The sequence below is a fragment of the Spermophilus citellus genome (assembly GCF_964194105.1).
Source record: "Spermophilus citellus genome assembly, chromosome: 17".
Taxonomy (NCBI): Eukaryota; Metazoa; Chordata; class Mammalia; order Rodentia; family Sciuridae; genus Spermophilus; species Spermophilus citellus.
This window is the reverse complement of record NC_138199.1, coordinates 59288761-59304174: the sequence shown is the minus strand read 5'-3', so window position 1 is coordinate 59304174 and position 15414 is coordinate 59288761. Positions and strand designations below refer to the sequence as shown.

General features: G+C 33.8%; 1 protein-coding gene and 1 long non-coding RNA gene across 3 annotated transcripts in view; one reads left to right on the top strand and one right to left on the bottom strand.

Annotated features, from left to right (window-relative positions):
- Positions 1–15414, bottom strand: part of LOC308636207 — a 770476-nt gene that overhangs the window by 31600 nt on the left and 723462 nt on the right. The gene's annotated exons all lie outside the window — the stretch shown is intronic.
- Positions 1–15414, top strand: part of NSF (N-ethylmaleimide sensitive factor, vesicle fusing ATPase) — a 156636-nt gene that overhangs the window by 25778 nt on the left and 115444 nt on the right. For both annotated transcript variants that reach the window (XM_081271460.1, XM_081271459.1), the window contains exon 4: positions 2313–2352. In XM_081271460.1, coding sequence (XP_081127586.1) covers positions 2313–2352 — 40 coding nt within the window. The remainder of the gene's footprint in view (positions 1–2312; positions 2353–15414) is intronic.

Here is a 15414-nt window from a genome sequence, read left to right as displayed (position 1 = left end):
AAAATTCAGCAGTAATACCAGTCAGCCATCAGATATAGTGTCAAATGATTTTAATGCTAACTCTCAGGGTAACAGAAATGATATAAAAATAATCTTATTTGTAAAATTGACATCTAATAGTAGAAGTTTTATAATATAATGGTGTCAGACTAAAGAACATGAAAAAAGTAGTTACCTCAAACTATAGTTTAACTTGCTAGGCTCCCCCAACAACTGGAAGGGTTGTGATTCCAGTTATGACTGGGGGTGGGTTCTGTGGAGTCTATTTGGGTCCCAGTGCTCATAGTACATGACAATGGAGCACCACAGGTACAAGCATGTATCATTTCCCACTTGTCATTTTACCCAGGCTAGTCACCCCACATTCCTAAGCAATGTGAATGCTATCTTACCTCTTTCTAGTATGTTAGTAAACATTGATTTATTTCTTTATAAGAAATTAAGCATTATTTATTTAAGGTTAGAGAAAGAGATCAAACACTTACTTGGGAACTATTAAAGATCTCCCAAAACACTCAAAAATTTTGGGAAATCTTTTTTTTTTAATATTTATTTATTTTTTCTTAGTTCTCGGCGGACACAACATCTTTGTTTGTATGTGGTGCTGAGGATCGAACCCGGGCCGCATGCATGCCAGGCGAGCGTGCTACCGCTTGAGCCACATCCCCAGCCCTTTTGGGAAATCTTTACTTACTGTTCTCCTTTTTTCTGTTTGGATGCCTCTCCATTATTAGGACTACTTTTCACATTTGTTTCTGCAGATTAACAATTTGGGATATCCCATGGTTTGCCAGCTTTTAGAGAACTTTTTGGGATTCCAGTAGTCAGAAGTAGCTTGAGGTAGCCATTTCTCTTTGTCTCTGCTTTGTAAAAATTTTCCCCCAAGATTTACTCTAGATCAGGCACTATTCAAGCACTTTTGAATGTGTTAACTCATTTAATTCTTGGAACAACCCCATACAAGAGTTACTATCAGTATCATCCCTTAATGCTGTTTTGGGGATTAAAGTACAGAACCTAAATGCGACTCTAACCAGCATGCTCCTGTATTTCACGTTGGCTAGATGTGATTTGGGATTTTATAGAAGAGTTTTTTTTTTAGGGGAGATGAAGAGCAGAGAAGGGGAATGAATGTGACCTATGGTGAGAAAGCTGGAAGGAGAGTGCTTGTTATTACATGATGCACCATCTTCTAAGCTTCACACTGTAAAATCCAGTGTTCAGATGAATATGCAAACTATGGATTTCCAGCCCAAAACTGTTTTTCTCACTGTTCTTTGGCATATTATCAGTAATTACTAATTTTGAATTTATAACAAGCCAGCCCCAAATTCCTGCCTGCATATAATCTGTCTTCCCTTTATACAGTCTTGCTACTTTAGACAGGATCAGGGAGAGGCTGAAGTATGACTGTAAATACCTGAAAATTCTTTATCCAATACACAAAGAATAGTCATGACTATGTAATGATTTGAGTCCCTTCTTGGGTTTCCATATAGATTATATGACCAGTTGTAATTTAGTTTTCATGCATTAAATTTCTTTTTATGATACTGTACAAATAGTAAAACTAACTGCAGCAGTATATTCAGAACACTGAAATATCTGATATGGTAAAGACTTCAAGAGCATAGTATTGTATAGAGAAGCATCCTACTCAGTGGGCCAACTTCACTGTAAAAAGGCCAGCTTCATGTGTTTTATGCAGATGTTCAGAAGTTATCTCTAATCTATGTATTAATTTCCCAGAGCTTTGTTACAAAGAACCACAAATTGTATTTCTTAAAACAACATAAAAAATATCAATAATAAAAAAAGAAAGTTCAGAAGACAAAAACTCTCGTAGTTTTTGAAGCTAAAAGTCTGAAATCAAGATGTCAACAGCAGCATGCTCTCTTTGAAGGTTCTAAGGAAGAGTCTGTTCCATACTAACTTCCAGTGTTGCTGGCAATCCTTGATGCTCCTTGGCTTGTATACATCACTGAAGTCTTTGCTCTTTCATCACATGGCATTCTCTCTGTGTCTGTGTGTTTCTTCTTTTCTTAAAAGAACACCAGTTATATTGACTTAGGGCCCACTATAATTCAGTAGGATCTCATGTTAACATGATTACATCTGCAATGACCCTATTTCTAAATACAGGCATGTTTACAGGTACCAGGGACTAAGACTTCACCATATTGGAGAGGATGCAGAATTCAATACATGACAACATACAATATTTTTGTCTTAGAATGTGTTCTTTTTTTCCTTATTTCTTTAATTTTGTTTGATTTTATTTCAAGTGCTTCTTTTTCTCATTTATTTTTTAGCGAAAATGGGCTGGACTTTCTATTGGGCAAGAAATAGAAGGTAAGTATATGTTTTTTTAGCCACTGAGATGGATGTTCTATATGGTTTTATCAGTTATCAAGATCTATATACTTTTCTATTGTTATTGGACCTTAAACATTCATTCTATTCAGAGTATGGGTTAAAACTCTGAGAACTGGAAGGAAATAGTTATGGGACCTATGTCCTTACCTTCTTTTCTCAGTGAAGTGTGTCATTGAGAATGACAATGATATGATCATCATAGTTCATTAAAAGAACGGCAAAGAAAGCAATTGGTGACTTAGGGGGAAAAAAAAGATTAAGCTCCTTATGGAAAATAAGCCAAAGAACTAATAAACAAAAACTGGCCTTGTCTTTCAGGAGTATGAATATGTAGTCAAATGATTTTGTGTCAACTTCATGGATACAGTAGGGGAAGGAAAGGAAATGCAAGTATAATTAAGACAGTTTTTTTCTGCTTGCTTTTACAAGTTAAAAAAATCACATTAATAGAAAGGTTGCAAACATGATGCAGAAAATTCCTATCATACTACCTCTATTAAGATTCACCAGTTGGGGCTGGGGTTATGGCTCAGCGGTAAGCGTTCGCCTTGCACATGCAAGGCCCTGAGTTCGATCCTCAGCACCACATATAAATAAGTAAAATAAAGTTTAAAAAATATTCCTTCTTCTTAAAAAATAAAGATTCACCAGTTGTCATTTTTTTATTATTGATTTTCCTTCTTCCTCCTTTTTTACATGTATGAGCACACATAGGCACACACACATTCCTTTTCTAAACCATTTGAGTTTTAGTTGCAGAAATCTTTCCTTTTTATCTTTAATACTTTAGTGTGTATTTCCTATGAATAAAAATGTTATGTTCTTATGGTAATCAAATTTAGTTAATTAAATATTTATACAATTAAATTCAATTGAGACATTTTATTTAATCTTGCAGATTGTCCAATTCTGCTAATTGTTCTGGCTATCTCCAGTATGGCATCCTTTCCCTTCAGTTTAGATCTGATTCAGGATTATACATTGCACTTAATTATTATTGGGGGATAGTTCTTTAGGTTTTTTTTTTTCCTCCGCTTTCATGTTGGTAACATTTTTGGAAAATACATTTATAGACTATTCTCCAACTTAAGTTAGTATGATTTTTCTAATGATTAATAGAGGTTATTCATCCCCATTCAGAATACCACAGAAGTGATTGTTATGTCTTTTGCAGGTTATCCCATCCTAAGGTATCCTACATTTTTTTTTATTAAATTTGTTATATGGTCAAGATGTTTGATTTCTCCACTGTATAGTTATTTTCCCCCTTGCAACTAAAAAGCTATTTCTGGAGAAACTGTTTAAGACCATATTCTTATCTGGTTCCAGATCAAACTTTCTGTCTTAGCATTCATTGATGCATTTTTGCAACCCCATTTTTTTAATGATTTGTTTTTTATATTTATGTTTTAGTTATAGGTGGACACAATATCTTTATTTTATATTTATGTGGTGCTGAGGATCGAACCCAGTGCCCCACACATACTAGGCGAGTGCTTTACCACTGAGCCACAGCCCCAGCCCTGCAACCCCATTTTTAATATGAATACAAAATTCTTTTGCAGCTGCAGGTGTCTTCCACATTTATCAGTCTGTGTACTATGAGAAAAAGCCCTTTTTTCCCATTTATGTGCTTATTTATCTACCTATCTATTATCAGTAAGGATTCATAGATTCCTGTTTTATTCATGAGTTTGTAATTTATCACTGTACATATTCAATTTGGTGTTCAAATTTTTCCATACTTGGTCAGTACAAGATCCTACAAGCTGGCTCCTTTGTCTTTTTTTTAGAGAGAGAGAGAGAGAATTTTTAATATTTATTTTTTAGTTTTCAGCAGACACAACATCTTTCTTTGTATGTGGTGCTGAGGATCGAACCCGGGCTGCACGCACGCCAGGCGAGCGCACTACCGCTTGAGCCACATCCCCAGCCCTCCTTTGTCTTTTTTTTTTTTTTAGTTGGACACTACCTTTATTTTTATTTATTTATTTATTTATTTTTTATGTATTGCCAGGGATCGAACCCAGTGCCTCATGCATGCTAAGCAAGCGCTGTATACAACCTGGGCCCTGGCTCCTTTGGCTTATTGGCTTGCTGCCCTCATGTTCTTTTTGTTGTTGTTGTTGTTTTGAACACTTTCTTTCTGTCACAAGATGTTCTTAGCTCATCACATACCTTTCCTGCCCCAGGCTTTAAGTTAGCCATTTCCCCAAAGAAGTCTAGTTTCTTTTAATAGGAGTTGGCATTTAGAAACCAAGTTCTAGCTGTTAGGCCACGACTAGGGAATCATTATTTCTAGGCTCTTTCGGTAATAAACAAAGAGTTCCTATTCCAGAAATGACAGTTAACTGCAATTATATAATGCTGACTCAGATCTAAACTGAAGGGAAAAGATGCTGTAGAGGAGATAGCTGGAACAATTAGCAGAATTGGAATATCATCTACATGTTAGATAAAGGATACAGGTACATACACAAATATTGTCATGAATTTATACTGATACCTCCAGTTTTAGTCCAGCCCCATAGAGTTCTTCTTTGCTTTCCCCATTCTACATCTTTATCTTCCTTTTTGCCCTGGAGAATCCTGAATCTCAACAAATTAATATTTTTGCCTCTATCTTACAATACATTAAATAGTTTTGGAATTGCCATGACTATAAAAATAAATCTACTAAAAACTTCCAGATTGGTTTGTAGTTCCCTTTTTTTACCCTGGATATACAGCTAGGGTACTGTGTTTAAAAGTTACTTAGATTAGTTATCCTTTCACCCTTGCTTTGGAGTGGTTGTCATGTTCATTTAATATATAGCTGGGTTTAGTTGTTTGGCTATTTTGCATTCAGTTTTAGGTCCCCCATCCTTATCTTTTCTGATTTAATATAATATAAAACATTAACATGCAAACATCTAAACTGTTCAGAGGCACCTATATAGTCAGCCTTCTGTATCTGTGGATTCAACCAATTGCAGATTGGAATATTTCAGAAAACAAATTTTTTTTTTTCTGAACATTGTACAGACTCTGCTCTTATCATTCTCTGAAAAATATAGTGCAACAATTACACATTTGTATTGTATTAGGTACTATAAGTAATCTAAAGATGATTTAAAGTGTATAGGAGGGTATGGGTAGGTCATATACAAATTCTATGCTATTTCACAGAAGGGAAGATCTCTTTGAGTTATATGAATAGAGGCCTTCCTGGATTTTGGTATCTGCTGAGGTGGGGAGCCCTGGAACCAGTGCCTCATGGATACCAAGGGACAACAGTACTCAGAAGTGTCACTTCCTCCTCTTTCCCTTTATCTTTTTCTACCAACCTATTTTGGGTAAACTATTATTTTCTTTTTGATCCTTTGGGGGGCTATTTTTTTTAATAAGTTGCCATCTCTATGTTACTTTATATTTCCCTTCTTTCTTATTCAATGGTAATATACCAAAGATACTCTTTTCTAGGCATCTATTCATATAACTCAAAGAGATTGTCCCCATTCTTACAGTTATATAGCACACCATTATATACCTGTACCCTTGTTTATTCAACTGGTCTCTTATTTTGGATCATTTAGGCTACTTTGTAATTATAGAGTATAATGTATTTTATAACTTTTAAGCATATTTATTTTAGTATTGTTAGAAGTGTATCTTCAAGGTGAATTAATAGAAATGAGATTTTGGAGTAAAAATTTGGGGTCAAGGATTTTACAAGACCAAAATGGGATTGGGCTGGGAATGGGTATAAGTTTTATCAAAGTCTTTTTTGTTATATGGAAATAATCATAATTTTTCTTCTTAGTTCTATTAGCATGGTAAATTTTATTAGTAAGTTTCCTATTACTGAATTATCCTTGCATTACTAGTTTGAACCCTACTTGCTCTTGACATATCATATCATTAATGTGGTGTTGGAGTCTGTCTGCTAATATTTTACTTAGGATCTTTGCAACAATATTTAAATGATTTTATTTTATGTACTATTTTAATCAAGTTTTGGTATTAATGATATCATACTTCATAAAAAGGATTTATAAGTCTTCCTTGATTTTCTGTATCATAAAACAATTCATATAACTTTGAGACTCTCTGGTCTCTAAAGATTTGGTACAATTATCTAGTGAAATCACCAAGGCACACTATGTGTATCTTCACTTGTGCTGGTTCCTTGATATTAGTCTGTCTTATATGGAAATTGGTGTGTTTTAATTTTATATTGCTATTGAAGTGAGTTTGGACATACTCTGCTTTTCTAAGAGGTTATCTGTTTCATCCAGGTTTTCAGATTTATTTGCATGGAAGTACAGAAACTGATCTTTTATGATAAAAAAATTTTTTTGCTCTGTGTTATTTGCCATTTCTTTTGTTCCTTTTTTTTATTAAATTAGCTAATGATTTTTTTCAAAGAATTAGAATTTGATTTATTGATTTGGTCTTTTTTTTTCTTTTTTTCTACTCCATTAATATTTATATTTCAGTATTTCTCCTTTTTGTCTATTTTTGCTGTACATTGAGGTTCTTTGCCTCAAAATAAAGGAAATTTTATTTTGGCTTTTATTTAAAAGTCTTAAGATTCTGATCTTTTCTCTGATCATTGCATTAAATGTAATAGATTTTGATAACAGTATTTTCATTATCTTTATTTTTCAGAAATTTTTTATTTTCTCTTTGTGCCTCCTTTCATCCAGGTGTTGTTTAGGAACTTTTAAAATTTTCTAGTTGGAAGATTCTTTCTTTCTTTCTTTCTTTCTTTCTTTCTTTCTTTCTTTCTTTCTTTCTTTCTTTTAGTTTCATTTTTTAAAAAATATTTATTTATTTTTAGTTATAGGTGGACACAATACCTTTATTTTATTTTTATGTGGTGCTGAGGATCAAACCCAGTGCTTCACTCATGCTAGGCAAGCACTCTACCTCTGAGCCACAACCCCAGCCCATTTTAGTTTCATTTTTTTTTAGTTTTGTTTTTTAATGCCAGTGTATATTGCACTGTGATAAAAGTTGTTTGTTTTATGAAGCTAACTGAAATTTTGGAACCTAATGTGTGAGAAGCTTTTGTAAATGATTCATGTATACTGAAAACAAGGTCTGTTCTCTGTTATGCTATGTGCCCATAAGATCTTTACTGATTACATTGTAATATTAAATAATTAATCTTCTTACTGAATATTGTCCATTTGACCTGTTTCACATAGCAGTACATTAAAATTGCCTATTAATAATGTCTTTCTGACCACTTTTCCTTGTATGTCCTGTAGTTTTTACTTCATAGCTGGTTTCTGTGTTATTTGATGCACAGGTAATTATATCTTTGATGTGCATTGTGGCTTTTAGCATTATAAAGTGTCTAAATTTAAAGTGTTTCAAATTATACTCTATCAGAATTACAGTCTCTGTTTTTTTGATTTTTATTTGTTCAACGTACTTTGCCCATTTCTTTATTTTTAGCCATTTGAATCACTTTTAGATACATCTGTTATATTACACATAGAATTGGTTTTATGAGCTAATTTGAAAATCTTTTTCTTTTAATGAAGTAGTTAAGTCACTCACAGTTATTGATTTGACTGATATGTTTGATCTCAATTCTATCATTTTGTTTTAATTATGTTTCTGTATGTGGTGTGCCTGCTATTCTTTTTTTAAAAATATTTTTTAGTAGTTGATGGACCTTTATTTATTTGTATGTGGTGCTGAGAATCGAACCCAGTGCGTCACACATGCCAGACAAGCACGCTACCACTGAGCCACAACCTCAGCCCAATGCCTGCTAGTCTTAAAAAATGATTTAAGAATGTTTATATCTTTGCCAGTGATTACTTTGTATTTATACCTCTCAGAAAGCCCTGTCTCCCCTTTTTTTCCTTACTTATCTTTTATGTATATATTTTTAGTTGTAAGTGGACACAATACCTTTGTTTTATTTATTTATCTTTATGTGGTGCTGAAGATCGAACCCAGTGCTTCAGGTGTGCTAGGCAAGTGCTCTACCACTGAGCCACAACTCCACCCCCCTTACTTAATCTTCTTAAAGATGTGCTGTGCTTTGTCAATTCTAAATGAAAACCTTTAACTCTCATCTGTTATCTGCACAACAGTCAGTAATCATATTGTACCTCTCCCTTTTTTTCCCATTCTGTCAGAACATATGATATCTGCATGTCATTCTTCTCTACATGACCCCATACTTGTCTTAACTCTACAGTTAAGTCTCTCAAACAACCACAATCAGTTCTTTTGCCAGTTTCTCTTGGTTGAATGAAAGCTGCCCTCTAGTACATTCCTCTAAGGCATACATGCAAATACACTGTTCCTTGGGTTCTTATGTAGTTAGCTAATTTTCTGTATCATTGAAATTTGAAGGACAAGCTGAATAAATATAAAATTCTTGACCTGTTTTCTTTCCTTGAATTTATCAAAAATGCTGCATCACAGTTGCCTTGTCTTTTATGTGCTTTTGGGAAGTCTGATGTTAGTATAATTGTCTTACCTTTAGGAGGAATTTGATTTTCTGCTTGGAAACCCTGAAGATTTTTCAGTCTTTGAAGTTTAATGTCTTTATTAGACTATATCTTGAACTTGGTGATTCTGGGTTCATTTTCTCATGTAGATGTATATGATGAGTCCTTTCAATGTGTCAATTTAAATTCTTATTTTCATACTTTTTTCTTATTTTATGGTTTAAGATATTAGTTCTGGTCTAGTTGTTTTGCTTTTCTCTTCAGGGGTCCTAATTATGCATGTATGTTGGACCTTCTTTGCCTATCTTCCATTTTTAACTGCTTTCTCAGTGATATTTAAGTTTTAAAAAATCTTTTCTAAGGACTGGGCCTGTGGCTCAGTTGGTAGAGTACTTGCCTAGCACAGGAGGCACTGGGTTCAATCCTCAGCACCACATAAAAATAAAATAAAGCTATTGTGTTCGTCTACCACAAAAATATTTTCTAAAAAAATATTTTTTAAAATGTTGGTTGTGTTCTTTCTTGCTTTCCTCTTATTAAATTCATTGAAATTTATTCTCCCTTGGATATCTAATAATTTATTCTTCACTCCTGAAATATTTTTTGTTTTCTTCAGTGTTTTTCTGAATTCAATAAATTCTCATTGCATTTGTTTTATTGTTTCTGTTTTTCTTTTTTTTCTTTTTTTAAAATTATTTATTTATTTATTTATATTTATTTTTTTTAAAAAGAGAGAGAGAGAGAGAGAGAGAGAGAGAGAGAGAGAATTTTTAATATTTATTTTTTTAGTTCTCGGCAGACACAACATCTTTTGTTGGTATGTGGTGCTGAGGATCGAACCCGGGCCGCACGCATGCCAGGCGAGCGCTTGAGCCACATCCCCAGCCCTATTGTTTCTGTTTTTAGTATTTCATCTTCTCATGATAGTTTTGTTATATCTAAGTGCTTGTTTGCAAATAGGTAATTTAGTTTAAATTATTACATTATAGATTTATCTATTTCATGTTGATCTTTTATGGGAAGACATTTCATCAGCTGCAGTGCTGCAATATTTTGTTTTAAGTTTTTTTTAAAAAAATAACCTTGGATGAAACTGGTCTTTTTGTACTTTTCATGAATTTGTAGACAAGATCACTAGTTGAAGAGTATTACTTTCTGTCAGTATAGGAAAGTACAATTTCTTTCATGAATAATACTGATGAAGTAGATGGAGAGATAGAGAGTTTGGTTGACATAGCTTATTTCTCTTTTGTTTCTTTATGATTCTTAATTTTTTTCTAATGGACTTCTTTTCCTCATTTCCATATCTTTTAAAAAAATTTTTTTAGTTGTAGATGGACACAATATCTTTATTTTATTTATTTATTTTTATATGGTGCTGAGGATCAAACCCAGTGCCTCACGCATGCAAGGCAAGTGTGCTACTACTGAGCTACAACCCCAGACCCCTCATTGCTATATCTTTAAGAGCACGATTGGTTCTCTGTTTGTTTGATTCTTAACAATGATTCTTTGATAATTCTAACTCTAGTCTTCTATACTTTCAAGTCATTTCCTAGCACCCGGAGCTGTAGACAGCCAGGTCCCACATCAGTACTTAGCATTGAAGCATTTGGTGCTGGAATTTCTTTTTGGAGGTGGTTTTGTCTATATTTTGTTTATAACCAAGCTTCTCCTCCCCCACAATGGAAGTTCTGTGTATTTTTTGGAGCTTATTTTTCTATTTTCAAGTAAGTTAAATTTCATAGTATTCTTTGTCTTGTGGTAGTGCCAAAGTTATAGGTTATATGTGGTATTGTTTATCCTCCTTGTTACTCCTATGGAGTTTTAGGAGATAAATCCAAATTCATGGAACACCATTATCCTCTAGACCTGATGCTTTTGAAGATATTCAAAAGTATTGTAGCTTTGAACTGGTTAAAAGAAGACAAATGCCTAAGAAAAGTTGGTAAATCGAGAAGAGAATATCTTACTTCTCATTTAGGAACATGACATTTATTATTTTTTTTCTGAGTTAGAGGGAGCTTAAACATTGAGGTAATCTTTAGTTGGCTCTTCATTTTCTTTGTGGAAGTAGGAAGAAGTATGAATTTTTAAAAAAATTTTTAGTTATTAATGGGCCTTTATTTTATCATTTATTTATATGCGGTACTGAGAATTGAACCCAGTGCCTTACACATGCCTGGCAAGCAAGCACTCTACCACTGAGCCACAACACAGCCCAGTATGAAAATTTTTGATTAAAGGTAAAAATAAAGATTACCTTCGATATGGGTTGTTGATGGAGAAGGTCGCATAATTAGTGCTTTCCACACTGCCTGAAAGAATTATCTGGGGAGTTTGTTTTTTAAAAACAGATTCACAGGCTCCTTGGGGAATATGATTCATGTATCTGTGTTTTTAACAGTCACCCTTGAGTGGTTCTTATCAGCTACATTTTGGGAAACACTGACATAAGTGATTCCCTTAACTATCACTTCCTTACCTGAAGCATAGTGAGAAGCTGATAGAGCAGAGAAGTTTAGCAGCAAAAGAAAGTTGGTCAGGGCATGAAATCAGGGTTCCCTAATGTGTGGACATTGGTGCAGGTAAAAATGAACACTTATTTAAAAATCTAATGAGAAGATAGTGTTGCATGTAGCTTAGGTTTCTAATTTCCTTAAATTTATTTGCCTAAATATAAGGGTAAAAGTGTGCTTAAATTTAACTTTTAACACAGATATTTTATGGTCTGTGAGAATTCAAGGTTATAAATTTTGATGAGTTGAGAAATGTGTTTTGTGCTTAAATTATGTTATATAGGTGTTCTCTTTCTATAAGAAATCCCTTCCTTCCTTCCTTCCTTCCTTCCTTCCTTCCTTCCTTCCTTCCTTCCTTCCTTCCTTCCTTCCTTCCTTCCTTCCTTTCGTTTCAGATCTTTAAAGAGGTGACACCAACAGACTTAGGGGTAAAATTGTAAAACCAAGTTATGAGTGGGGACTAAGATAGATGGAGTAGGCTTGAGGTTAGGCAGGATTTGAGGTCTGATATAGATGATGTAGCCATAAAGGGAGAAAACTGGTTCAACCTAAGTAAAGACAGGATAGGAGATGTGGTTGAAGGAGGACTGTTGAAGGATTCTAGAATGTGAGTTTTGGCTATAAAGTGAGACTTTTTAGTTGAGTCAGTGATTTTTTTTTTGAGAGAGAGAGAGAGAAAGAGAGAGAGAGAGAGAGAGAGAGAATTTTTTAATATTTATTTATTTTTTCTGGTGGACACAACATTTTTATTTTTATGTGGTGCTCAGGATCGAGACCAGGACCCCGTGCATGCCAGGTGAGCGTGCCACCACTTGAGCCACATCCATAGCCCTGAGTCAATGATTTTAATGTGAGAGAATCTCCTGGAAGAATCATCTACTATGTCTGTCTTAAGTATTGTAGACTGATGTTCACACATTTTTTGGCCATTCTACTCTACCTGTCATTGTAATATTTATCCTAAGCATTTGCTATGACATTTTTGCTTATAAAAACATTTTAAACTTGTCTTTGATATTAAATTGCTATTAGTCATAAAATAAGAAAACATTCTCCATCATGTCCCCCTTTGGTCCTGGATGAAATCCCTTCAGGATTGTGGTCTCTTTGGGACCGACCATGGTGCTGACCATGGTGCTGCCTATGTTACTGTCCATGGTACTGCTCATAGTACTGCCCATAGATAGCGTTTGAAATTGTTAGCAGCCTAGGTATTTTTTTTTTTTTCCTTTTTTTCCTTTTTCTATTTAGGAACACCAACCTTAAAGTAAAATACACTTGAAAACTAGAGTCATTGATGATGGTATTTTAGTATACTTACTCAAATTTCTCAGTATGAAGATGACATACATACATGTACCCGTATGTGTATTTACACACACATATATATGCATTATGACATTTTGGCATTGTTTTGGAGTCTTTAATGTACAAAATGGTGGCATAAATATGCAGATATTTCTTTTTTACTTATTTATTTTTTAATATTTATTTTTTAGGGGCTGGGGATGTGGCTCAAGCGGTAGCGCGCTTGCCTGGCATGTATGGGGTGCTGGGTTCGATCCTCAGCACCACATAAAAATAAAATAAAGATGTTGTGTCCACCGAGAACTAAAAAATAAATATTAAGAAAATATTTATTTTTTAGTTGTAGTTGGACACAATACCTTTGTTTCATTTATTTATTTTTATGTGGTACTGAGGATTGAACCCAGGGCCTGGCCCATGCTAGGCGAGCGCTCTACCACTGAGCAACAACCCCAGCCCTTTCTTTTTATTTTTTAACCATTTTTAAAAATTTTAGATTTGTTATATATGACAACAAAATGCATTACAATTCATATTACACATATAGAGCACAATTTTTCATATCTCTGGTTGTACACAAACCAGATAACGAAGATTTACATCTTCATATTACACATATAGAGCACAATTTTTCATATCTCTGGTTGTACACAAACCAGATACGAAGATTTACATCCTTCATATCTTCTTACATATATTTAGGGTAATGATGACCATCACATTCCACCATCTTCCCTACCCCTATGCCTCCTCCCTCCCCTTTTCCCCTTTGCCCTATCTAGAGTTCATTTAATCTTCCCATCCCACCCACCAACAGTATATTATGGATCAGCATCCTTATATCAGAGAAATCATTTGGCATTTGATTTTTTGGGGGATTGGTTAATTTCATTTAGCATTATATTCTACAGCTTCATCCATTTACCTTTAAATGTCATGATTTTATTCTCTTTTAATGCTGAATAATATTCTGTTGTGTATATATACCACATTTTCTTTATCCATTTATCTACTAAAGGGAATCTAGGTTGGTTCCACAGTTTAGTATTGTGAATTGTGCTACTATAGACATTGATGTGGCTATGTCCCTGTAATATGCTGTTTTTAAGTCCTTTGGGTATAGACTGAGGAATGGGATAGCTGGGTCAAATGGTGGTTCCATTCCCAGTTTTCCAAGGATTCTTCATACTGCTTTCCATGTTGGCTGCACCAATTTGCAGTCCCACCTGCAATGTATGAGTGTGCCTTTTCCCCTACATCCTTGCCAAAACTTATTGTTGTTTGTATTCTTAATAGCTGCCATTCTGACTGGAGTCAGATGAAATCTTAGAGTAGTTTTGATTTGCATTTCTCTAATTGCTAGAGATGTTGAACATTTTTTTCATATATTTGTTGATTGATTGTATATCATCTTTTGAGAAGTGTCTGTTCAGTTCCTTGGCCCATTTATTGATCGGGTTTTTTTTTTTTTTTTGGTGTTAAGATTTTGAGTTCTTTATATGTTCTAGACATTAGTGCTCTAGTTGATGGGCGTGTGATAAGACTTTGTTCCCAATTAGTAGGCTCACTATTCACCTCACTGATTATTTCTTTTGCTGAGAGAAGCTTTTTAGTTTGAATCCATACCATTTATTGATTTTTGAAATTAATTCTTGCTATGCAAATATTTCTGAAATGTTTTTTCACTCAATAATTTGTGTCATGGGCCATCCATCTTTATTAAATATAAAGTTTTTATTTTAATAAAAATTGCTATTCAGTGTTCCACATTCTGAATCTACTGCATTTTATTCATTGTTTCCCTACCGATGTTTTTCAGTGTTTGACAAAAGTATTGCAATGAGCCTTTCTATAAATCCCTTTTTAGGCAAAGGTCAAGGGCATTTCTAGAACAGTGGAATTCCTAAGTAACTCATTAATATTTTACATTAATATTTAAGTATTTTTTCATGATATAGAGGAAACAATCTCTCTGGCCTGTAAAAGTTACTTAGCAAATAACCTGTACTTTCTAGGAAATATTAAGAAGAAATAAAACTTCCAGAATTGGAGCGAGAGTATTCTGAAACTTTCAGACATGACTCAAACTTATTCTTTGATCTTTGATACTTTTTCCAATTTAATCAGGCTTTGTTACTTTGCTTTTGAAATATTTAAATATGTTTGCCCCCTTTAAGATAGTAAGCCAAATATAAAAATATGATTACACAAGTCATTTAATTCAAAGAATTTACAGAAAATTCTTATACATAACTCAAGTGGTTAGAATATAAGAAATAAGCTTAGAATAGAATTTGGAGTATGAGTGACCACGAAGACTCACCTAGTTCAGTCCTCTTGATTTACAAATGTGATGAATGAAGGCACAGAGAGCTTAAATGATTTATGTGGATTCCTGCTGGATCCATGGAAACTCAGAGACTCAAAAATCCCCTTTGAAGAGAATATTTAGGTTTGCAAACCACTAGAATCTTTGCAACACTTGTTTTGTAATAATGATAGATCAATTGAAAGCTACACTACAGTGACTTTTCTGTTTAGCTTCTTGCTGTTTTACCATGCTAACTCACAAAAGTGCCATACCTCTTGTCCAAAGAAAATGTAAAAATACAATCTTTTTTTTGACAACTGTAGAAACTTATCAGATGTGACTGGGACTAGAAGTTAATTGTAAACTTGGTTAAAAGCCTTTTCCTGTAGTTTTGGTCTATAGATCGGAGTTCTATGTTGTCTTTTTGTTTTTGTTGTTGTTA